This window comes from Pantherophis guttatus, chromosome 1 (genome assembly GCF_059756535.1).
Source record: "Pantherophis guttatus breed Tessera chromosome 1, ASM5975653v1, whole genome shotgun sequence".
NCBI classification, from domain to species: Eukaryota; Metazoa; Chordata; class Lepidosauria; order Squamata; family Colubridae; genus Pantherophis; species Pantherophis guttatus.
In genome coordinates, this window is record NC_142063.1 from 121,836,073 (window position 1) to 121,862,729 (window position 26,657).

The following is a 26,657-nucleotide window of genomic DNA, read 5'->3' on the forward strand; positions in this document are numbered from 1 at the left end:
CTTGAGCCAGTCAGGATCGAAGACTAGCTCTGGCAGTGAGCAGAGCTAGCCTGCAATATTGGACCCTAACCACTGCGCAACAACGAACACTCATTCAGTTCCAAGGCCAAACAACACACAAACCCAAAAGTGTGTTAAACTGGGAAGGGGGGTGAGATTACAAAGGGTATTTGAAGGGACTGCACCTTTTTGTCAACCGAGAGCAATCAATTATTTGGAAAAAAAAAATACTTAGATTTCTGTGTTCTGTTCTGTGTCTAACAGTCTTTAGCTGAGTTTGAGCCTAAAGGCCCAGTTCAGCTGTGCTTGTTAAGTATCTACGAAGTATTGCTAAGCTTTTTTTTCAAGGAACTTGACCCAGCTGATTGTATGAATCCCATAAATATCCCTCACATTCTCCAAATTCCAGGAAAATGAAAGGATTGATCATACTCAATTCTTCACAAGTCTAAAACTTATAATGGCTGTTTGTTCAGTTTGGGTTTAGCACGCTGCCAGAATCCAGTTTGTAAACTATGAGCTAGTCTGTTATGGGAATCCAATGTCTTGCCATTTTTAATTTAGCATCTTCAAATTGAGATTGGTTGCTGTTGATTTCATGGGAAATTTCTTGGCAGCAGTAGAGAAGCGATTTTCCATTCCTCCTTCTTGTATTCTTTTCCACTTCCCAGTTTAGCCTCCAGCCTTGGTATTGATAGTTAAATCATGGCTTACTAATATTTATGAATCTAATTGCTGCCTTTATGCAGTTGGACAATCATTTTATGGAAAATGTTTAAAGTATGGCTAGTTAGGACACTTCTGATCCTTTCCATTTCAGCTCCCTCATATTGCATGCTTGCTTTGCAAAGAAACAAGTGTAGTTAGACTTAACAAAAAAAAAAGAGAGAGAGAAGAACAGCACAGGAAAAAAACAGCAAGGTTAGGTTCAAGTGAATATGCCTTGACAATATCATTTCTTGCTATGGACCCATGAGTTTTCCTCTGTCTTCTCCCCAGCCAAGGAGTGAAACGGGTTTAAGTCATCCTTAGTAGGATTTTCTCCCTTATTCAAAGATTAACTGACAGCAGCCTCAAAGGGGGTGGGGAGGTTAAATCTGGTAGATTTTGTCATCCATTACATTGGAGGGAAATTGCAGGACTGAGAGTGAGGAAGAACAGAGATAGTCCAGCCAGGCTAACAAACTTAATGTTGGTCTAGTTTCCTCCAATTCAAAGGTGAGTGATAGCACTTCAGCATGAGGAAAGACCCTTAAGACCCTTCCTTATGTAAATAAACACAATCCTTGTATCTAAACTGTTTATTGTTTTAGTATTGATTCCTGGTGACACCCTGGACAAATCCCTTCACCCTGGACAATTTCTTCACAGAATTTTGGAATTGGTTTGTCCTTGCTTGCTTCCTAGGGCTGAGAGGGAGTGACTGGCCAAAGGTCACCAAGCTGACTTCATGCTTATAGCAGGTCCAGAACAGGGGTGGGTTCTAAAAATTTTTACTACCAGTTCTGTGGGCGTGGCTTATTTTGTGTGCGTGGCTTGGAGATAATGTGACTGGGTGGGCGTGGCCAACCTTTTTTTTTTTTTAACTTTTAAAAGCATTTTTTCTACAACCTTAAGAGGCTATAGAAAAAAATGCTTTTAGAAGCCTCTGACATCCCAGCTGAGCTGTGTGATCATCAGAGGCTTTTTTTAAAAAAACTTTTAAAAGCATTTTTTCGGCTGAAGAGGTTGTAGAAAAAATGCTTTTAAAAGTAAAAGTAAAAAAAAAAGCCTCAAATGAGGTAGGCGGGGTAAGTGAGTGGCGACCGGGCCGGGAACTGGTTTGGGGGTGTGGGCAGCCAATGTTATTACCGGTTCTCCAAACTACTACAAATTTTTACTACCAGTTTTTGCGAACTGGTGAGAACCAGGACCAACCCACCACTGGTCCAGAACCTGATCTGTAGCCTGGTGTTTTAACCATTACACCAAACTGGCTTTCTTATGTATTTATATACCATATACTGTATTTACATATTTATAGTGAATGTTTAATCCACCATCTCCATAAGAAGAAAAGAGACATTCCAGCAAGGAATTTTCTTAAGTATGTAATGTTCTCTTTCCAGGGTGAGTTGCTGAGTCCATGTCGATGTGACGGGTCAGTGAAATGTACACATCAACCTTGTCTGATCAAATGGATCAGCGAGAGGGGATGTTGGAGCTGTGAGCTGTGTTACTACAAGTATCACGTCATCGCCATAAGCACAAAGAACCCCCTGCAGGTAAAGGTACTAGAGATTATTCCAAAGTCCTTTCCTTTCCTTGTTTTGGCTTTTCCCTGCTTCCTGTATTTGCACTGTTGATTATTTATTTATTTTATTTATTTATTTGTCAAGAATGTATTAGGTAATAAGTATAAACATAGATTGGATACATAAAATAGATACAAATAGAGGAAACATTAGGACAGGGACGGTAGGCACGCTGGTGCGCTTATGCACACCCCTTATAGATCTCTTAGGAATGGGGCAAGGTCAACATTAGACAGTCTTAGGTTAAAATTTTGGGGGTTTGGGGATGAAACCACAGAGTCAGGTAGTGCACTGACCTCTCTGTTGCTGAAGTCATATTTTTTGCAATCGAGAAATTTAAACATGCTTCATACTATACATAAATGACCGATAGACGTTCCCCCCCCCCCTCAAAGTAAATTATGCGTGTGTGGCTTTTCATTATATGGTGCCCTGTGTGTGTGGTGAAGAAATGGTCCATTCACTTTAGTTACTTTTTAGAAAACACATCAAGGTGACCAGGGTGAAAAATAAATGGAGATTTCGAAATAAAATATCTTGCCAAACAAACACAAACGTTTGCCTCCACAAGATTGCCAACTGTGGCTTTAATCAGGGGCCACATCGTCCACAGTAAAAATTAGTTTCGCAGTTGCTAACTTGCATAGGTCTGAATCAGAGCATCTGCTGTTTGCAATGGGAAGGAAAAAAAAGTTTCCTTCCATTGTCAGCAGCAGGCCCTGAGGTTGAGATGGTGGGGAGACTGAGAGCAGTTCTGCTCATGCTGGTTGGAAAGTCTGGATTTCAGGTCCTGCCTCAGGCTTGGGATGATGCCGGATGCTAGAAACTGTTCTGTCTGAGCATCAGCAATGATGGGCTGCTGAAGGCCGCCAATTGATTGGCTCTCCATCTTTGTCTCCCAAAATGCTGGCAAGAGAAGTAGGGGAAATAGAAGAGGTCCATTCTCCTCTTCTCTCCCCTTATTTCTCCAGGAGTTGGCAAGAGAAATAGGAGTAGACTTCTGAATATTACTGGTATGCCTCTTTTCCATACTGGTAGAGTCCTGACTCTCTTGCTGCCAAAAGCCAAGCAGCTGAGGACTAAAAGGATTGTCCATTGCAGGTGGCCAATAGGAGTAGGTCAAGCCTCTGCCTTTAAACTTGGGAAGATTCAGTTCAGAGCAAATGTATTTTATTTTATTTATTAGAATTTGTCAAACAAAAATGCGAGCAAGAATAAAAGAATAAAAATACAGTGACAAGGATGATAGGCACGTTAGTGCACTTATGCACGCCCCCTCTACTAACCACTTAAGTATGAAGTAAGGCTTTTGATACAGTAGTACATGATAAACTGCTGTTGAAATTAAACTCTTACGGCATTTCTGGACCTTTGCACAAGTGGATTGCTGCTTTTCTGTCTAATAGATTGCAGAAAGACAAAATAGGGAACTCGCAGTCTAATCCTGCATCAGTTGACAGTGGTGTTCTGCAAGGCAGCATTTTAGATCCCATACTTTTCTTGTTCTACATCAGTGGTTCCCAACCTTTTTTTGGCCATGCCCCACCTAAACATCTCTAAAATCCTGATGCCCTCCCCTGTGACATATAATTCTTACTTTAATCAAAAAGTGAACTCTACTCACCTGGAGGAAGCCTAAAAGGCCATTAGTTTGGTTTAAACAAGGTTCCAATTGCCCCCATTAAAAATCAAATTGCCCCTCTATGGGGCATGGGCCCCAAATTGGGAACCACTGCTCTACATCTACGATTTAAGTGATCAGCTTAAAAGCAATTGCGTCCTTTTTACCCATGACGTAAAATTATTCAATACTACAGATAATTCTGTTGTTTTGCAAAGTGATCTCGACTATGTGTCTGAATGGTCAAATACTGTGACAGAAGTCAAAACATGACATTTTTGCAGTGAAGCGAGAAAGCACCGGTATGAGCCACATTTGGGATAGCAGTGATGAGGTGAGCTGAAGGCCAGATCATCTGTTCATATTCTGTAAATCCATTTCCTGAAGTATTACCAGTCTGCATTTAATGGACAATACAGAAGAACTCTGATTCAAGTCTGGATCTTAGCCAGGGGCAGCAGAATGAAGAATTAATAGCCTAGAATATCCTAGCCATTAGATTATAAAATGAGAGCAAACCCTACTCACTAGTAGCACTGATGATGTTATCTAGTGTGGATAATGAACCGTCTGCAAGAAAACAATCAAGCTCAGAGAGTATCCAGAACAGTGGTAGGTTCCAACCAGTGTAACCACTGGTTCTCTTCTCACACGCACGCCGAACTTGCGCTCTGCGCAAGCGCGTTAGGTTTCTGCCCACCTCAGGTACGGCAATCTGCCACGCCTATCAGCTGGGCTAAAAAACAAGAAATAAAGGTAGGAATAAAGCGGGGGCGGGTGGGAGGGCCCAGCTCCCAGTCAAAGAGAACCGGTTCAGTGACATCACATCATCACCACTACCGGCTCGGCCGAACCGGCCCGAACAGGGAGCAACCCACCACTGATCCAGAAGCCAAAACTCAACCCTGAACTGTAGATACTCTCTTCTGTTTGTAATAAATAGCGAAATGCACTAAACTCCTAATATTGAAGCAAAATATTAAGCGCCATGTGCTGATGTTACAGACTTCTTAGCATTTCATCTCCAGCTACTGCCAGGTAGCTCTCTTAGAAGCCAGCACTGAATTAGTGGAAAGGATACATGCCGTTGTGTTGCCCCAGTCAATTTAATTTATAGCAACTGCACAATTTGATCTATTAGAAACTGCAAGTCAGCCAAAATACAGAGACTCCTGAGACATACTCCACTTGGTTCTGAGGCACACAGTGTGGAGGCAACTGCCTTCCTGCTTGAAATAGTGGCCTCAGCAATATTATTCCCGTTTAACTTGTTCAGAACACAAATCCCTGCTGAATTCAGAGTTCGTGTATCAGGAACTGGAAATTGTCATTCTTAATGAAAGGAAGCAGCCCTCTGCCTCATTGGCAGCGTGTATTTCACAAATTGTATTTGCATCCCACTTTTCTTCTGAAGAGTTGAAAGCAAACATATGTTCAAAGTCGTTATTGGGTCATCACAATAACCTCTCGTGGGTAGGAGGGAGATTTTGTGGCTGTGGGTGGGTGGGGGGATGTCTCTTCAACAGATCTCAGCAGTTTGAAACCATCTCCCTTATATGTCCTCTGTGTGCTATATCACATCATCACTCATGGAGGGAAGATATATGCAGGAACACGTAGCTGCATGAGAATGGAGGAAATCGCCAGTAAGAAATATGTCATTTTGAATTAGAATGCCATTAAAGGCCTAAATTAATGATCAATAACATGTCAACAACTCCCACACACCAAAGCCTACAAACAGTCAATAGATCAAATGAATGTGATCTCTTTTCCACATATAATGTTTATTATAGTGTTTAATCAACATCTTAATTTACAGGATAAACTAAATCTTCCTGTGTTTCTCCTCACCCCCACTTCTCTTAATTCTATAGAATAAGCAGTTCTAAACAATTAGTTTTAAAAGAAAAAGATTAAAAATGTCATCCCCCTGAGAAAGGAATTTAAGAAAAATCATATCAAAGGATTGTGTTTGACTCCTTCAATCTTGACCTTTCGGGGTCTTGTTTAGTACCTCCATAAGTTTGAAAACAGACTGATGACACTGTCGTGAAATATATCATTTCATAAAATAATCGCCACGGTGGGCACTATTGGTGACAAAACAGAAACAGAAAGATAAATGTAAACAGTGAAGCTAAAAGACAAGGTGGTGGAGTTTCTGCTCCAAGTTCAGCCCATTTCACAGAAAGATAAAACAGTTGAGGCTGAAAATAGGTGAAGAGGTTTTTTCATTGGATGTGTGTGGTGGCTCTGTAGTTTTGTTTGGGCTTGATTTAGTGATTTGGAAAAAATGCTTGATGTATCTTTGACCAATTAAAAGATTCTCTCATTCTACTCGGAGCTAAATGTAGAGCAAACATCATGACTTGACTGTTTTAGCAGATTCCCCAGAAGGTTTAATTATTTAATTTGGCCCAAATCAGGGGTGGGATTCTTCCAGTTCGGGCGTACCAGTAGTTCCGATGATCAGCTGAGAGCGAACCAGTTCGCTCTGACGATTAGCTGGGCCTGCCCGCCCCTGCGTTATACCTACCTTAATTTCCTTTGTATGAAGCCCAGCTGATTGGCGCGGCAGTGCAGATTGCCGCCCCTCAGCTGTTTTATTCACCAGAGCTGCAGTAGAAGGTGCTGTTTTCAAATGTACTGTGTGCGTGGAGATTGCCCATTTGGCACGCACAAAGCAAACGGGTTGTTACACTGGTTGAATCCCACCACTGGCCCAAACTGTATGAAAAGCCTAGTGGTGGGGATAACAGAAATGGATTTACCAGGAGTTTCAGAAGGGCAGCATCTCGAGATCATACTGCTGAAATTTGGTAACAAAACTTCATCAGTGTGATTAATAATAATAGACTCACTACCACTAACATTGGTTGTTATTGTACTGATTCCTCTGTCAACAATGTTGAACAAGTCAAGCCCTGCAATCAAACATGTCTGCCAGGCTATCACACCTCCTTTACATGGACAATATAAACCTGTGTGAAAAAAACCAAACCTTATGAAATAGAATTGCTTCTCAGCATGTCGTATATTCAGCCACGATATTGCAATGGACAGATGTGTCACACCCATCCTCAACAAAGAAAAAACAGTTAAAACTGGAAGAATCCATTTTTCCTCTGGAAATATGAAGGTTCTACTTGAAGACGATCACTATAAATACCTGGGCATCCTTCAAGCTGCGAATATCAAGGACACTAATGTCAAGAAGAAAATTGGAAGTGAATAGATCAAAAGAATGAAGAAGTCCAAAGTCAGGGAAGGAAATACCATCAAGGCAATTAACACCTGGGCAAATTCAGTCATTAGATACACATCTGGATTAATGGACTGGACTCAAGCAGAACTAAAAACCCTGGATAGGAAGATCAGAAAAATAATGAGAATGAATCATGCCCTTCACCCAGGCAGTAATGTTGATAGAACTACTTACCAAGGCAAATAGGTGGGTATGGAATATTGCAAGTACATCAGATAGTTAAAGAAGAAAAAATGGCTTTGGAAGAATATCAGAGGGGACAGTGAAGAAGATGCACTGAAGCTAGTATACCACGAAGGTTTACTCAGTACTTCTCTAGGATTGGAAGTTTTCTGGAAGTTCTCTAACTTCTCTTCTTGGTTAAAGAGACCTTGTTCTTTGTCTTCCAGAAGTTTTTTGTTTTATAGGAAATATAATGTTCACTTCATGCTTTCTTTTAGCTGCTTGATTTTTACTCCTTTTCTTTCTTCTTCTTCCCCATATTTTACTGATTGTTGTTATTAGCTGCCCTGAGCAGTGTATTAGTACCAGGAGCCGGGGTGGGTTCTACCTACCTTTACTACCAGTTCGCAACGGGGCCTTGTGCATGCACTCGTTTCGCTCATGCGCATGCGTGTTCTTCTGCACATGCGTGCTCTTCTGATGACATCGGGATCAGTGGGTGGAGCCTCCCACCGGTGGGAGGCTCCACCCACTGACCCCGATGTCATCAGAAGAGCGCGCATGTGCTACCGGTTTTACTACTGGTTCTATAGAACCAGTCCAAACCAGGGGCAACCCACCACTGACCAGGAGAGAATATAAACGTAAGCATTCCTATAAATACACTTATTAATAAAATTGTGTAGACTATACAGGCATCATAAATCTTTCTGAGGGGACAAAATCTGAATGGATGAAATTTGAAAGAATCAGGTGACTGTTGATGACATCATCTTGAAAGGCTTTTTAAAACATAGAAAGTCCTTTAACTGTTTTGACATATTAAATAGAATTAAATTGCATTTGAAGCTGAAGTTGCCACTTGTGTAAAATACAGCTTGCACGTTTCTGATTGGTGGGTGCCAGGAGTTTTGTACAACATTTTTCACAGTTTTAGAGTAGTATGTGGATGTTTTGTTTTTCAGCCCTGTTCTTTGATGGACAGTGTAATGATGACTTTTGAGAAGAAACTTGCCAAATTACACAAAGATTTTACGCTTTAAAATTTAGATTATGGGAAGGAAATAGCCACTACATTGTTTCAATCTCTATGTGGCATTATTCAAAGATTAGCCTATAAAATGTCATAATATTTTTTGTCATCCTACCAGTATTCTAAAGCATCAAAAATAACAGTAGAGTTTAATATGATCTCAATGCCCTTTTCTAGGCTCCACTGGTTAGGATCAAAATAATACTTGCTTGTATTTTGAAATGTACCAATTCAGTCTCGGAAATTGGTTTTGCCTGAGATATTATAGCAAGCTGTAAACATACCCAGCTTGAGATAAAAATTAGTTTGGGTTACCGCAATGCACAATGCTTCCACTTAAAAAACAATTACCCCCCTCCTCCCTACTCCCAATAAAACCAATTGTATGGGTTCCACAATGATTTCCAAGGAAACTTCATAATGTGTCAAGAAATCTACATTTCCCAGTAGCCTTGTATAGCCATGTAGCACACGAGGCAAAGCATATTGGGAAAATTCCTCCTTGCTTCAGTGAGGTGGCCATTTAACTTGAAATGCTCAAACTAAATGAGCATTTTCTAGTCCAAATAGCTATTAAAAAAAACCCCTTACCTCTGTGGGACAGGTAATGTTCTTGCATTTCTCTCTGGTGGAACTAATCAAAACATAATCTTAATAAGCGAGCTATCTGTGCATATGCATGACAGACTGGAAGGCTCATGAAAGAACAAAAGGTTATTCCTGGGTCCAAACGTGAGGCAAAGAATGATTCTGTACTTTCAATATTCATTGGAGCAAGAGGAGGAATGAGCAAGGCTTATGGGACAAGTTAGAATGAAGCAGCCTATGGGATGGGGTGGGATGGAGTAGAGTAGAATAGAGTAGAACATAACATAACATAACATAACATAACATAACATAACATAACATAACATAACATAACATAACATAACATAACATAACATAACATAACATAACATAACATAACATAACATAACATAACATAACACAACTCTTTATTGGCCAAGTGTGAATAGTTAATCTTGATGTTAATAGAGGAATTTTAGCAAAAAGAAAGAGAGAAACTGGTTCCTTTCCTCTGCAGATAGAAGATGCACCTTCATTTTTATTGTTTTAGGTAAGCCATTTTATTTGCTTTTCAGATCAATTCCAAGGCAATGGAAATAGTCACAATGTCTCTGGTCTTGATACAGATCTTTGTATCTCTTGACTCTGCAACTTATTCCAACACGTCCCCTTTTGGGCTAAACCTCCCTCTCGCTTCCATCCATTCCGTCCCTTTCAGCGGAATGAGGAAGAGGCAATTAAGAATCTTGATTTTACATTGTAGTCCGTGTAACAATTCTATTTTTTAAAAAATCAGGACAAAGACTAGATAATGACCTCTGCAGGCTCCGTACTAAAATTACTGATGGCACCTAAGCAAAAAGAGGCAGTTCATGAGAGAATGGTAAATTTGGAAAGAAGCTGAAGGTCAAGGACAAAGAAAGTGCTACTGTTTCAGCCGACTACTTCAGTTTTTTTTCCAAAAAGTTTTTTTTTATTTTTATAAACAAACAAACAATACATAATCAATCCATCAGTGTATCATCTGAGTACATCTTTTGTGTCTTCTCCCTATTCCTAAATCATTTCTCATAACTTGATATTTGTCATTTCCTTTGTTATAACATTTCTCCCACCTTTCTTTACACTATTACTCTATATATATCTCTTCTCCAGTCAATAATAAAATTGCCCCCAAATCTGATAATATTCCGATTCTTCTCTTTCTTTAAGTATCAAAGTCAGTCTATTCATTTCTGCACAATCCAATATTTTCTTAATTATTTCTTCCTCCATAGGAATTTTCTCTGCTTTCCATCTATGCGCAAATACTATCCTTGCTGCAGTTAACACATGTACAATCAAGTATATATTTTCCTTACTAAATTTCTCTGGTAAAATACCCAATAGGAACAGTTCAGGTTTTAAATCTATATGTTGTTGTATCATTTCTTCTAACCATGCTTTAATTTTCATCCAATAATTCCTCGCTTCTGGACATGTCCACCACATATGTTAATACGATCCTGGTAACTGATGAAACTGAAAAAAACAGGTTTTTTTTTTAATGTTATCTTATTAGTACTCCAAAACAAGGACATGCTTTTCTTTTCCTGTGTTAATGAATCCTTTAATGGTAGGTTTGGGCTGTGGGATATCTCCAAGATAACCCAGGAAGTAAATTTATTCTCATTTTTCAGAATTAAATATCACAGAAGTTAATAGATGAGCTAATGAAAAAAACTCCATTTTATTTATTCATGCATTCAATTGATATATCTCAAACAAATGACTCTGGATGACTAACAATAATTAAATAAAACAGCAAAAAGCCAACAGAAATAGATTATTGGCAGACCAGATTTTTTTAAAAAACCCATATACTACAGATATTTCAGCAAAACTATTCATTTTGCCACCACCACCACCCTCCGGCCCAGGAACAGAGCTGTGTCTTCAAGGCCTTGCAAAAGCCAACAGGATCAGGACTAATCTGATCTCCAGGGATTGTTCCAAATGCTGTTTTATTTCCTCTAATTAACAGTATGTGTGTTTGTTTAGTAAAAAATAGTTTTAACCATTGCTTAATGCTGAGATATCAAGATGACGCAAAAGAGGTATGAATACCAAGATATAATAGAATATAATGCAACAAAATCATGGCTATTATTATCAAAATTAACATTTCATGTTTTATTAGTCTTTTTTTAAAAACAATGGAGTTCAACTAATTCCTAACAAATCATTAAGAAAGCAGCAGGATAAAAGTGTAGAAAAATGACAGGACAGGGAACACTAATGCTGGAGGGATAACCAGGGCAGGAATTAATACTGTCTTTTTCCAGATGCTGTCGCAAATTCAGAATTGCCCTTTCTTCTGGGAACTACTGCATAACAATGAAGTCCATTTTGTTTAAATTGCTGTTACAATCTTGTACAAAAAAATCCATGTGGAAACATTATTGGATGTTAATTAGCATGATTTGGTGCCTATGAATCAAGAACTAATTCCATTTATCTCTCTTTTTCTTTCTGGCTTGTTTGTCGCTGCCTTCCTGTTGCCGGGGGCCTTACGCAGTGGCAGACCATTTCTCTGACCGTCATCGAAAAAGTTCAGATAGCAGCAGCCATCTTGGGTTCCCTTTTCCTTATCGCCAGTATCTCGTGGCTTATCTGGTCAACTTTCAGTCCGTCTGCTAAGTGGCAGCGCCAAGACCTGCTCTTCCAGATCTGTTATGGGATGTATGGCTTCATGGATATTGTCTGTATAGGTGGGTGAATAAATCTTTCAAAGTATGGGAAGTGGCCAATGGAATATTTGACTCTAAAAGGACCTTGGGGAGAGCAATTGCTACTTATCCTCTTGACAAGGTGTAAAAGAGAAAGTAGAAACTAAGGTGATTTTCTTAGAGCGAACTAAAACATGTGGATTAAAGTAGACTAACCAACCCCTCTGCTACATGGTATCCCTTCTTGTCAATCATTGTAAACCATCTAAAACTCTTCCCCAGTATGAGATTAAACCTAAATGTATTAATTCAGAATCAAATTGGATAGTTCCTAGCTGGAATAGCCTATAGCAGTGAAGGCTAACCTTTTTGCCGTAGCGTGCCAAAAGCAGGGGGAACACGGGGGGGGGGGGGGCGTCATGCACATGCGTGCCCACATCCATAATTCAATGTACCCCCCCACTCCCCCCGCTTTTGGCCCGGTGGGCCCGGTAGGCCTGTTTTTTTGCCTCCCCAGGCTCCAGAGGCTTTCTAGGAGCCTGGGGAGGGCAAAAACAGCCTTCTCCACCCACCAGAGGCCCTCCCGAGGCGAGAAACAGCCCGTTTTCCAACTTCTGGTGGGCCCAGAAGGCCCAAAAATCAGCTGGCCAGCATGTGCATGCGCGCTGAAGCTGAGCTAGGACAATGCTCGTGTGCCCGCAGATATGACTACGCATGCCACCTGTGGCACACGTGCCATAGATTCGCCATCACAGGCCTATGGTTTCTCTCTTAAATTCCATAAAATAAGGTATGAAATAGTTAAGATTCAAAGCTGTGGTTATTCTTATTTATGCTCCTATCTTTATATACAGATAAGCTTAAATAGGTTTGCTTCATTTGGGGAGAATGCACTTTTTAATTTCTGATGTTTTAGATATCAGAATGGATCCAAAAATATTTGATGCTGGAAATCAAAATTCTGTTCTATTCTGCAGTGCTGGTTAAGGAGAGCTTTAATTTTATTCCTTCAGCATCTTAGAAGTGGAAATTCTGATATTGTCCTGGATGGCATAACTGAAATGCAGTCTATTCTGATTCTTAAGATTATTGTATCGCCTCTGTGCAGGACTCTCTCTGCTGAGGACATGGTTTACTGCAAAAGAGAAGTTTAATTCTATGGCTGGGTTCACTAGGTTTGCTAACCTTCCTTTTTATATATATAATGGTTAATATCATTTGAATTGAATGACTAGGGTTCACACGTTACAGGTAGTTCTTGAACCCAGAATTATGGTCATAAATTGTGGTGGTCATTAAGCAGATCATCATATTGACCACTCTTGATTTTATGACCTTTATGGCGACAGTCATGAAGACAGTGCCATGGTCGTTAAATGAGTTTGTTTTCCTCAGTGTGTGTTTTTTGCTGGAAACCAGAAGTAAACTAGCGAAAAATGCCAAAAATTATGTGATGTTGTAATTGGCCAAACTGGTTGCCAAGTGCCCAAAATGCAATCCTGTAATTACTGGGGGAGGTGTGGCCCTCAAAACTTTGGAAAAGTGTCTTAAGTAACTCTGGAGAGGTCCATTGTAACTTTGAATGGTTGCTAAGCAACCGGTCATTAAGTGAGGACGACTGTATACCATGGTGAATTGAAACAAAGCACATTTAAGCTGGTATAATTGCATGTATCTAATCATTTTGTTACAAACTAGTATCTAACAAACATCTTTCTTTTTGGGAGCCTAGATGCCATGGAATTACATGGTACTAGCAGTAGCAATAGGAATAGCACTTAAACTTATATAATAGTGCTCCAGAATGCTTTACAGCACTCTCTGGGCAGTTTACAATGTCAACTTATTGCCCCCAACAAGGCCACATCTAGAATACTGTATCCAGTTTTGGTCACCACATTACAAAAAAGATGTTGAGACTCTAGAAAAAGTGCAAAGAAGAGCAACTAAGATGATTAAAGGCCTGGAGATTAAAATATATGAAGAATGGTTGTAGAATTTGGGTTTGGTTGGTCTAGAGAAAAGAAGGACTAGGGGTGATATGATAGCAGTATTCCAATATTTGAGAGGTCACCACAAAGAGGAGGGCGTCAACTTATTTACCAAAGGACAAGAAACAATGGATGGAAACTAATCAAGGAGAGAAGCAACCTGGAACTAAGGAGAAACTTCCTAACAATGAGAACAATTAACCAGTGGAACAGCTTGCTGTCAGAAGTTGTAGGTGCTTCAACACTGGAGGTTTTTATGAAGAGACTGGGTATCTGAAATTTTATTGGATCTCCTGCTTGAGCACAGGGTTGGGCTAGAAGACCTCCAAGTTCCCTTCCAACTCTATTCTGATTGATTGAATTCTCATTTTATAGACCTGGGAAGGATGGCAGGCTGAGTCAACTTTGAACCCTGTCAGGATCGAACTCCAGGCTGTGGACAGAATCAGCCTACAATATTGCATTCTAACCACTGTGCCATAGTGACTGTCCATTAAGAAAGCTACAGCAAAAGGCAGGGCCAACTAACACTTTGGGCAAACACAGAATCCCAAGAGACAACACATAAGATGGTATTACCTCCTATTAACATGTATAAAAGCTGATTTAGCAAACAGTTGAGTCTTCTTGCAACGTTGGCAAATGTTGTTCATGGAGGTGAGATTAATTTTGAAGGGTATCAGGCAGGCTGCACAGCCTGCACTTTTCTCCTCCATCTGCTGCCCACCACAGACTGTTTGAGGTGATGCACCCATTAGGCAGCATGGCAGCCTCATGGAGGAGGAGGGGGGGAGGAGTTCTTTCCAATGGTTCTTCTCAGGGAATGGAAAGAGGCAAAGCTGTAGTGCCTATGTGTTTGATTGCTGATAAGAACACAGAGGAAGTAAGTGGGTAGCTAGTGGCTGTCAGGAAGTTACATGATTAACATAACTTTGATAAAGAAGGAAAGGCTGGAAGCAGCTGGTTAGCTCATCTGTCAGCAGGAAGTAAACATTCCCCTTTCATCCATGAGTTGGATGCCATAGGAGCAAACTAAGCCAGCACTTAATTGGAGGGGGACAGAAAATAGGTATGTTTTGATTGCATTTAAGAACTGGGTGTGATTTCTTAATTTCCACTTCATTTGATTGCAACCTTTATGTGTTTTCCGAAGAGCATTAAAAATTGGATCATGCACTAAAGTTTTACTGATTTAAAAAAAATATATATCTCAAACTGCTGATAGATAAGACAGTATTTTAAGAGGAAAAAAAATTGCAGCCTGAGATTCTGTTCCATTTACAGTTAGTTGTCAGAAAAGGAATCCTCCTAGCAAGGCATTTTAATTCGAAGTTATAGTTCATTGCTTCTGCTTTTAATTCCAGGAAGTATAAAATATGTGTGGCTTTTCCCAAAGGCCAAACAATTTTGGAAATGTGAGGAATCAAGGCTAAGTGCTTTGAAGGCTAGCATGCAAAATAATTAATAGCAGTGTTAGAAAACTGGGAAAGTGTGCTACTGTCATATTGCCAAGATCTGGGACATGCATTTCTGAATTTTTTTTTTAATCTGAATGGTTTATATACAAAAAAGAGAAGAATTGGGGGGTTTAGAAAGTCTCATATGGTCAGCAGGACTGTTGCTTCATGGCAGCATTAGGAAGACCTAGGAAATGATTATGATGCTACCTGGGCATATAACCTAACTTCTTAGAGTAGTCTCAAGACATCCAAGAGGTGAGATGCAGGAGCTAGAAGGCTCAGCAGTGACCTCAGGGTGAAGATGGGGGTCAAACTGTCTGACGAAAGCAGCATTGCACTACTGCAGCCCAAGACCAAGTCCAAGGGTTGGCTACCTTAAACACTCAGAGAGCCACAAAGGTCCTAACCGGAAGCCCCCCATTCAATTCTGGAGCCAGCCGGTTCCCCCATCATAGAGTCTCCTCCTAGTATGGCGTCTTTTTTCCTCTACCTATTCTAATTGAAAGCCCCATCAATTGTAGAGCTGACTGGCGACAGGGAGCCACAGCAGAGGGATGAAAGAGTCACATGCGGCTCCAGAGCCGCAGACTGCCGACCTCTGACCTAGTCCTTTGTGTAGTGATCTTGCACACATGTGAAAAAAATGGCAAGCATGAATCACAACACTTCTTCCATGATATCGACAAAAACAGACAGAACTGCAGACTCCCATGTACAGTCTGTTACAACTAGAAAACTCTTAGCTGCTCACATGCCTGCATTATGTACCTGGAGTTATCCTGAGAACCCTGGTTCCTATATGACAAGCTAACCTTTCTGTGCAACAAGAGGCACATCCAATTGGGTCCTGTCGCTCAAAGTAGAAAATTATGGAAGTGAGTGATTGCCTTGTTGCCTTAGTAATGGAAATAAATGTCTATTCTCTCCATCCACAAGCAGTAACAGATTGGGAAGGAAATGCCTGTAAATACATTTGGAGCAAATAGTGCATGAAATAGAAAGGTGTTTTTTTTTCCCCTCTAAAATGCATCATCTTAAATAACAAAATGTACAGTGAAAAATTGTGGCGCATCATGGAACCACCTCAGGTGAGGACCTATCGTGAAAGAACATTGCTGGATGAGAGTTTACACACTGGCTCACTCAATTTGTGACACGCTTAAGAGGAGATTGTATGGCAAGAAAGTTAAGCACGGGCATCTTTTGGGAGGAAGAACATATATAGGAATGTAGTTGGTGAAGTTGTCACAAGGTCCTGCCCTAGAGTGCTTGTCACAGGCATGAACTGTAGAGAGCAAAGATCCTTCTCAGTGTAGCCAATTTGTCCCTAATGAGCAAAGTCGGGAAATAGATCTTCCTCTCTACAAATCATGCCCGTCACAGATATCCTCAGGCAAGTGCTTCTGACAATTGTACCACTATATTCCATTTTTAGAGCATATCCATATTTACCATTTAAGTTGCTGTTCTCTAGGCTCTTACTGGCTTCAGAAATAACAAAATAACGGAGTTGGAAAGGACCTTGGAGGTCTTCTAGTCCAACCCCCTGCTCAAGCAGGAGACCGTATACTATTCTGGACAAATGGCTACCCAGTCTCTTCTTGAAAACCTTCAGTGATGGAGCACCTACAACTTCTGGAGGCAGACTGTTCCACTGATTAATTCTTATGTCAGGAAATTTCACCTTAGTTCTAGGTTGGCTCTCTCATTCTTCATAGGGACATTTGACCCAAGGCCCCTTCCAGAAAGGCTGGGAGGAATATCTACAAAAATCCCTCCACGAAGTTCTCTTCTTGCTGACTATCAGATGGTGCTTTTTGTTTCTCTATCACAATCCTCTTCAGCAGGGGTCTCTGCTGAACTCTAAACCATTTTAAGAAATTCCAGTCTGGTCTGAAACACTCTTGTGGCACGTTGCAAGGTATTCAGTCTGTGAGCACCCACACTGTCCCATAGGACTGGTACAATGGTGGGATTCAAATAATTTAACAACTGGTTCTCTGCCCTAATGACTGGTTGGGTGGGCGTGGCCATGGTGGGCATGGCCAGGGAGTGTGACAGGCAGCACTCAGCCTCCCTGGGAGCAAAAACGGGCCGCAGGGGGATGGCCCCCCCTCCCCCGTGCCCTGTTTTGGGCCTAGGAGGCCTCCCTGCACTTACCTGGGAAACAAAATGGGGCGTGTGAGGATTCCTGGAAAGGGGGGGAGGGACCAGCCAGCAATTTAACTACCAGTTCTCTCAAACTGGCTGAATCCCACCACTGGACTGGTAACTTCTGTTGTGATCTCTACCTTTCTCTACTTGAAAGCAATGGTAAGTTGTTTTCCTCCTTAAGGACAGGTCTTGTTGGTCACAAATATAAAATGTATCTATTTGATTCATATACCATATACATATATGTATGCAAAGTTAAGTTGAATGTATGTGTACCAAGAATCAAAATTCATACACTGTATAGCCAGAGATAACAAATAGCGATTAAAAAAAATAATACTTTCTTACTGTTCTGTTCCTTCTCTTGTTCTTAGACCTCTCCTCTCCTTATGAGGAATGCTCAAATATCAGAATAGTTATAATTTTTGCCTTGTTAGTACAGAGGGGCTGATTCAAAACCTGACAGAATTATTCTTAATGATTCCCCCCCCCCTTAGCTTCCTTCTTTTCCTGTGTTTTCTTTATTAGAAGAAGATGTACTGGTGTATTGATTCACTATTTTTCCAGCCATCTGAAGCGGAAGGGTTTCACCTACAGCTCCCAAATAGTCCCAGTAATCTAGTCTTCTTTGTACAGCAAAGCAGTCAGTGGATTATTGGTCTCCTGACAGGCTTCCAGAAACTGAAGCATGCTGTCCCAAGGGGGAAGGAACACTCAAGGTGACATAACTCAGTAAAGCAGAAGGCGTTTGAGAGTTGGACCATAAATTAACCCTGTAGCTGGGTTGACAAGACTGGGAGATTAATGGAAGACAGAAGTTTTCTGCCCTCAGAAACAATTCTCTGCCTCTGGCAATGAAGCAATTAGACAGACCTGAATCAGAATAGAACTAAGTAAGTTGTCAGGTTGAGCAAATGAGGAAAAACCTCATTGACAACTTACTTAGTTTACACAACTTGCTGCATCAAGTTATGGTCACCACAATATTAAAAAAAAAAGGTGTTGAGATTCTGCAAACAGTGCAAAAAAAAGAGCAACAAAGATGATTAGGGGACTGGAGACTAAAACATATGCAGAACAGCTGCAGGAATCGTGTATGTCTAATCTAGTGAAAAGAAGGACTATGGGAGACATAATAGCAGTGTTTCAATATTTGAGTGCTGCTACAAAGAAGTAACAGTAACAGAGTTGGAAGGGACCCTGAAGGTCATCTAGTCCAACCCCCTGCTCACGCAGGAGACCATACTAAACTAGGGATTCGTACCGCCGACCTTTCTGATCGACAAGCTCAGCGTCTTAGCCACTGAACCACCTAGGGGAGTCAACCTATTTTCCAAAGCACAAGAAGGCAAGACAAGAAACAATGGATGGAAACTAAACAAGGAGAGAAGCCATTTAGAAGTAAGGAGAATTTTCCTGATAGTTAGAACAGTTAACCAGTGGAATGGCTTGCCTTCAGAAGTTGTGGGTGCTCCATCACCAGAGGATTTTAAGAAGATATTAGACAATTATTTGTCTGGAATGGTATAGGGTCTTCTGCTCAAGCAGGGGGTTGGACTAGAAGACCTCCCAGATCCCTTCCAATTCTGTTATTCTATGCTGTTCTTTGTTTTTCTATGTTATTCCTTTCCTCATGGAATCGGAGGAGACTAGAGATTTCTAATGATGAGATCCCCATGGGTAGCAATTTTTGGAGAATGCTACCCTCATGTCTCAAGTCTTGGTGGTTGTTATTGTTTAATTGTTTGCAAATTGTTTTAATTAAAAAGCAAGGTGGGATGCTGGCAAAAAAAACAGCCACTTCAGAAATTATTTTTATTTCCATGATTGCCTTCGGAGATTGAATCTCAGCCTTATAAGCATTCGTGGAAAATAAGAAATGCATTGTAAGCTGCCCAGAGTTGCTTTGGATAGTGCGATGGGCAGCATATATATTTAATAAAATAAATAAATAAGAGGAAAATAAGAACGAGGAGTGATAGCAGCCCGTAGCTTTGCAAATGTACCCCTCTTCCCAGGGAGGAAAAAAAAAGACATGCTTGAACTGGTGAAGCATCCATTGGGGTACTCGCAAGCAGTGGTGAAATTCAATTTTTTTTACTACTGGTTCTGTGGGCGTGGCTTGGTGGGCATGGCAGGGGAAGGATACTGCAAAATCTCCATTCCCATCCCACTCTGGGGCCAGCCAGAGGTGGTATTTGCCGGTTCTCCAAACTACTCAAAATTTCCGCTTCCGGTTCTCCAGAACCTGCTGGATTTCCCCCCTGCTCTCAAGAATGACAGGGACCCACTATACCAACTTAGTGTCCTGTGGATCAGTGTTGTTTGACTGATTCACCACATCTACATTTTGTAAATGGGCAGTAAGCCTCCTATGGCAGTAATTTCTTTGAGTGCTTATAACATTCTCTCCAATTGTAAAATTGTGTTTTTCAACCCATCCACCACCACCATATTTGGGGAAGCTATAGAGACATAACCCAGATCAGATTGTTTGTCCCTCCCACCTAGAATACTCTGATTAGCAACAACTCTCTGAGTAAATATCATTTCAGTCACTAGTGACCCTTTCACTAGCTCCCATCATTTGCATTTCTGTATCTGTTCATATGTTATATGTATACACCTACGAAATATACATTCTTTGAGTCAGAAGATTACCTATTTATAAAAACATCTTTACTGAATCTGACAGTTTGGAAAACAGCATAAATCAGCTTTCTCTCTCCCTGCAAGTTGGCAGTTTTTGTAAGTGCCATAATTATCTAAGGGAAAACCAACCTGGGGGTTAGCAGAGCCGACCAAAGACACCATGCAAAGAATACAATTTCTATTCCCTGTAAAAGTCTTCTTTTTATGACCCTGTAATCCTTAATTCGGAGTAGAGTCAGGGCAACTGGATGGAGCTGAGCGTTTTCCTATTCCCTGTAAGAGGGCCAATAATCTGGCCACTGAAACACACCTCAGCAGTAGGAGCGCCTCAGGAGGGCGAGGATGAAAAAGTTAAGATGGTGGCCAAAACCGCACAGTCGAAGTGTTTTAAACATATGTGGACCATGTTACACATACAAAAAAAAAGGACAAACCCAGAGATTCCACTGTGCTGTGACTTCTTTGTCTCCCTCTGCTGAGGTCCTTCTTCACCACTGAGAAGGAGCAAGGGTGTTCTACGATTAGGTTACAGGTAGTCTTTGACTTATGACCACAATTAAGCCCGAAATTCCTGTTGCTAAGCAAGACAGTTGTTAACTGAGTTTTGCCCCATTTTACAATCCTTTTTTTTGCCACAGTTGTTAAGCAAATCACTGCAGTTTAAGTGAATCATCCAGTTGTTAAGTGAATCTGGCTTCCCCCGTTGACTTTGCATGTCAGAAGATGACTGCAGAGGTCATAAATGGCGATCACATGACCCTGGGACAGTGCAACTGTCATAAATACATGCCAATATAAAGCCTTAGTAAGACCACACCTAGAATACTGCATCCAGTTTTGGTCACCACACTATAAAAAAAGATGTTGAGACTCTAGATAGCTAACCTTTTTGCCATTGCGTGCCAAAAGTGGGGGGAGCACGGGGGGGTCACGCGTGCGCATGCCGACACCCATAATTCTATGCGCCCCCCCACGCTTGTGCACACGACCCCCCCATACTCCCCCCACTTTTGGCACGTGATGGCACAGTGGGCCTGGTAGACCCGTTTTTCACTCTCCCCAGGCTCAAGAGCCTTTCTAGTAGCCTGGGGAGGCCAAAAACGCCCCCCTCCCCGAGACCCTCCGGAGGCTGGAAATGGCCTGTTTGCCGACTGGTGGGCCCAGAAAGCCTGAAAATCACTGTGCCGGAGCTGAGCTCGTGTGCCCACCGATATGGCTCCGTGTGCCACTGGTGGCACGCATGCCATAGGTTCGCCATCACGGCTCTAGAAAGAGTGCAGAGAAGAGCAACAAAGATGATTAAGGGCCTGAAGGCTAAAACATATGAAGAACGGTTACAGGAACTGGGCATGGCTAGTCTAGTGAAGAGAAGGACCAGGGGAGACGTGATAGCCGTCTTCCAATATTTGAGGGGCTGCCACAGAGAGGAGGGGGTCAAGCTATTTTCCAAGGCATCTGAAGGCCAGAAAAGGAATAATGGATGGAAACTGAACAAGGAGAGATTCAACCTAGAAATAAGGAGAAATTTTCTGACAGTGAGAACAATCAACTAATGGAACAGCTTGCCTTCATCACTGGAAGTTTTCAGGAAGAGCCTGGAATGCCACCTGTCAGAAATGGTGTAGAGTCTCCTGCTTGGACAGGGGATTGGACTAGATGACCTTCAAGGTCCCTTCCAACTCTATTATTCCTCCATTCAGTTGTCAAGCCCCCCAATTTTGATCGAGTGACCATGGAGATGCTGCAACAGTCACAAGAAAAGCAGTCGCAAGTCGCTTTTTTTAGTGCCATTGTAACTTTGAGCGGTCACTAAACGAATGGTTGTAAAATGAGGACTACTTGAACTTCAGGATAGCGCTGTCTATGTTGGCACCCTAGCGCCCCTTATTGTTTGACTCATCTTCTGATTTTGTTAGGAAGTTCAGAAAAAAAAACAACCCCTTGCTTGTTTATTTTTTTTTTCCTTTGAGGTTTTGAGCTTCACACTTATGATTTTCAGCCCCAGGCATTTCTTTTTTCTTTTCTTAAGACATTTTCTCCCTACTTGCACAGTAAGTAATTTTAATTACACCAGCATCCGTTGCTTTCATATGGCAACAATTCTGCAAAATTACATTTAACCTTCAGGTGGGTGTGCTGACTCACAGAGTGTACCCTTACTGGATTTTGGGAAGAATTTTCAATTTTGTCACTTCTTGAAATTTGGAACTTTTATACTGGTGCCTACTTGGCCTAAGACTAGATCCAGCCCTGCTTCAGGGAATGCAGAACACCTCTACCCTAGGGATGTGCATGTTTTGGGAGGGGAAAAAAAAAAGCTTTGGATTTGTATAAACAGGGCACAGGATCTCTCTGCACCTTATTAAAGCAACCTTTTTTTCAGACTTCTGCTTTAAGAAATTGTCTTAAAATTAATGCAACTCTTAAAGCAGCCACATCTTTGCATGGAAGCTTGAGAAAATACAGGCTTCCCTAGAGGTACTTCGCTGACTCCAAGACCCAAAGCACTTCTGAAAATTTTTCAAATTATGCGCAGCTTGTAGCTTGTCGATTGAAAGGACGGCAGTTCAGAGGTTCGAATCCCTAGTGCCGCGTAATGGGGTGAGCTCCCGTTACTTGTCCCAGCTTCTGCCAACCTAGCAGTTTAAAAGCACGTAAAAAATGCAAGTAGAAAAATAGGGACCACCTTTGGTGGGAAGGTAACAGCATTCCATGCACCTTTTGCATTTAGTCATGCTGGCCACATGACTACGGAGACCTTTTCGGACAGCGCTGGCTCTTCGGCTTTGAAACGGAGATGAGCACCACCCCCTACAGTCAGGAACAACTAGCATATATGTGCAAGGGGAACTTTTACCTTTACCTTTGCCCTTTTCTCAAAGAGAAGTTCTTGGTCAACCAGGCTCAGGAGGAAGAATTGTAAAGCTGCATTGCCTGAGTTCTATCTAATAGAAGGACCAATCCAGAGCAATAATGTTATTGTACATGTAAAAAAGAATCCAGATTCAGCTGTTACCTTCTCCCGACTAGCCTGGGATAGAGTCCCACTGCCATTCATGGAACTATTCAGACAAATGATTCATCTTGGAATAAAGAATAATCTGTCTCAAGATGGGAATCATAGGCAAAGCATGATCCGAGCAGGGCTGTTGACTGCTGAGTGAAACCAGAGTCATGCAATAAATCCCAAAGACATCACTGTCTGGCCACAGGGAATAGAAGAGAAGATCGATAGCCAATTAAAACTGATACGTGGCATTTGATCATTTGTGGCTTGATGTGAAGGGTAATTAATGGAATTGCTGCCTTTTCGACATTTACAATTCAGGTTCTGGATCAAGATTAATGGCAGCTTTATTGCATTGTTTAAAAAGTCCAGAGCTGTGATAAAACTTTAGTGTAGACCCAGTGGTGAAATCCAAATTTTTATACTACCGGTTCTGTGGGCGTGGCTTGGTGGGCATGGCAGGGGAACGATACTGCAAAATCTCCATTCCCATCCCACTCCAGGGGAAAGATACTGCAAAATCCTCATTCCCTCCCCACTCCTGGGGGAAGGATATTGCAAAATCTCCATTCCCACCCCACTCTGGGGCTAGCCAGAGGTGGTATTTGCCGCTTCTTCAAACTACTCAAAATTTCCGCTACCAGTTCTCCAGAACCTGTCAGAACCTGCTGGATTTCACCCCTGTGTAGACCCCTTCTAACTTTTAGTGTGTTATCTGTCTAAAATGGTCTGAGAAATAAGATAATAAAATACCCATGGACACTGTTTTAAAAAAATAACACAGAGAAACATCTTCAAAGGATAGGTCTGAATTCCTTTTTATTAAAATAAACTCCAACCATGCCATTCAATTCAAGCATATGCTGAAATAAAGTGACCTATTTTAAATTAGGTAGAAGAAAATCCATATCCAAAATTCAAAGATTACCCTTGACTTTAACCAAATTCAGTTATTATGGGGTTGTTGTTGTTGTTGTTGTTTTTAAAAAAAAACGATATTGTGATGTGCCTATATGATAGAATCTTAGTATGTAACTATGCAGCTTAGAGCTACCAAACTGGTTATTATTCCCCAATCCATTTTTTTTTTCTTATTTATTTATTTATTTGATTTGATTTATGTGCCGCCCTTCTCCGGAGACTCAGGGCGGCTTACAATGCGTTAAGCAATAGCCTTCATACTTTTGTATATTTTTATACAAAGTCAGCTTATTGCCCCCACAAACTGGGTCCTCAATTTACCTACCTTAGAAAGGATGGAAGGCTGAGTCAATCTTGAGCCTGACAAGATTCGAATTTACTTTAATTGCAGACAGCTGGTGTTAAATTACAGTGCTTAGTCTGCAGAGCTATCCAGACTCCTTATTACCTTTTCTTCTACTGAATGTTCTGAAGGTTTGTTTCTATCCTGAGATTTTAGTTTTTTCTCTTCTATTATATACAGTATATTTAGGAAGAAAAGAAAATTATAGAGAAGTATAATGAATTACATTGGCATAAACCAGATTAGCTATACATTTTTTTACCCCATTAACTGAAAATAAATCACTGCTTACTTCAAAGGGGAAGACCATGGTTGGTATGGATTCAGTATTGCCTCTTCTGAAATGCTATTAATGCCTCCTTGTACATTGATAACATGTAGAGAAGATTCTAGTATAATCATACACAGAAATGGCAGCAGATTCCTCGGGTGCTGTGTATTTGTGAGAATTGATAAAATGTTCTTAAAACAAAAAAAGTAATCTTAGTATTATTTTACCATTATACAGCAGTACATATGTCTGCTCACCAAAATGTAGAGTATTCATACAAAGATACAGACAATCCTCAATTTATTTTTATTTGCAATGTTGCAGATTAGTGGAACTGAAAGAAAATGCAGAAATTAGTAAAGGAATAGAATGCTATGATGTTTTATTTTTTTTTAAATAAATAAGTTCCTGAATTAGTTTTAGATTATTTTTCTATTGGCTCCCAAATTTAGAAGAATTCAGGGAAGGGTGGAAGGAATTGACCATACATTTTGTAACAGAGGAATAATAGGAATCAAATTATAATGTCTTGGAGCCAAATTTGGTCTTTGTCCAAAATAAGAACGCATCCACTGCTTAAATGAAAAGTACCTCGAATACTAGTTATGACTTCAGGGTTATGTGAAATACAACCAAAGTTAAAAACTTCATCATATAATTCCCCAAATTTGGTCATATTATTGCATAGTCAAAATATCACTACCAATGTAACTTCCTGCGTTTCCACAGTGACGTACTTATCTATTTTCTCAATTCACTGTCAGCCAAGAATGAGTAAATTCTCTAAGAAATGTTCTTCTAGGTTAATATTAGGAAGAAGCCTTCCATTTTAAGAAACAATCAATCTGACAAAGATAGAAATGGTTCCAAGAAAATAAAAAGAGTTGGGCTGAATCATCTAATCCAGCATCCTATTTTTCACTGTGAAAGGTCTCTGTGAAATTCATGAGCTAGAGAAAGATGCGAAGGCAATAGCCTTCCCCTGGAGGTTGCACTTAGTCATAATGATCAGCGAGCATTGATAGAGTCATCCTGTATAGATCGGAGCCCCTAAGCAATTGGTGATCAACACACTCCGTGGCAGAGAACTCCATAACTGATACGTAAACAGCACGATAAAGGGCTCTTCCTAATGTGTATTGAATGCATTGCCTGTGGTATCTGTCAATTGAATGAGTAAAACGAAGTGTTTGCAAGAACTAAGGTGGCCTAAATTGGCTAAGGGTAGGTTAGGGCAATCTGACTTCAAGCAAATCAGTTTTACTGATAAAAAGGTTCATTAAAAAAAAAAGTCCAGCTTTCTTGAAGTCCAGCTAAGTATCAGTACTTGAATAACCTTCATCCAATGCAAAAGCTATCAGTCTGTTGGCTTCCATAGCTTTTAGGCACCACTGACGTTCGTATTGGTGACCTTCTTGTCAGTATATAAAATGCCAGCTCAACATTCCCACCTTTCCAGAATTTCTGTCATGGTGAGTTCTGTTGGCCGATGCTTTGCATTTGACATTTGAATTGTGATACAAGCATGAATTCCATTGTCGAGTTTCTCGATTTGCATTTTCAGCTAACAGAATACTGTCATCAGCATGAGTTGAATTATTGATTATTCGTCTTCAAATTTTAAAACCATGCTCATCTTGTTTCAATCTGGCATATTGGTTGATTATTTATTGATTAGGTGCCACCAACTCCTTTTTAACATGTAGAATTTCCTCCATGCAATCTATCCTTAGCCAGTTCTATCTTGGAAACAACAACAACAACAACTACTACTACTACTACTACTACTACTACTACTACTACTACTACTTCTTCTTCTTCTTTTTCTTCTTCTTCTTCTCCTCCTCCTCCTCCTCCTCCTCCTCCTCCTCCTCCTCCTCCTCCTCCTCTTCCTCCTCTTGAAACTTTTACATGAGCAGCTCATGATCTGTACCACAGTGGGCTTCTGACTGTGACATCTTTGTTGTTGATATCTTTGCTGTTGTAGTTGAGCTTTTCCACCTCCTTTTACCTATAATATAATTAGTCTGATGTTTGGATACTTTATCAGTGCCTATATATGTAGATTTTTTGGGGTTGATGGAAAGCTATCTTATCACTGAGATCATTGAATGGCAGAAACTGATAAGTCATTCGCTTGCTTCGTTTCTGTTTTTAGACAGTACAGTCCAACTACATTTTCTTCTTTACTATTTCCTACTTTAA

The 26,657-nt window shown here is 40.7% G+C and overlaps 1 protein-coding gene across 2 annotated transcripts in view; it reads left to right on the forward strand.

Annotated features, from left to right (window-relative positions):
- MARCHF4 (membrane associated ring-CH-type finger 4) overlaps positions 1–26,657 on the forward strand; it is a 161,947-nt gene that overhangs the window by 114,172 nt on the left and 21,118 nt on the right. For both annotated transcript variants that reach the window (XR_015731098.1, XM_034421960.3), the window contains exons 2-3: positions 2,109–2,264; positions 11,503–11,695. Coding sequence is in view for 1 of the 2 variants with exons in the window: in XM_034421960.3 (XP_034277851.1) it covers positions 2,109–2,264; positions 11,503–11,695 (349 nt within the window). In the remaining variant the exon portion in view is untranslated. The remainder of the gene's footprint in view (positions 1–2,108; positions 2,265–11,502; positions 11,696–26,657) is intronic.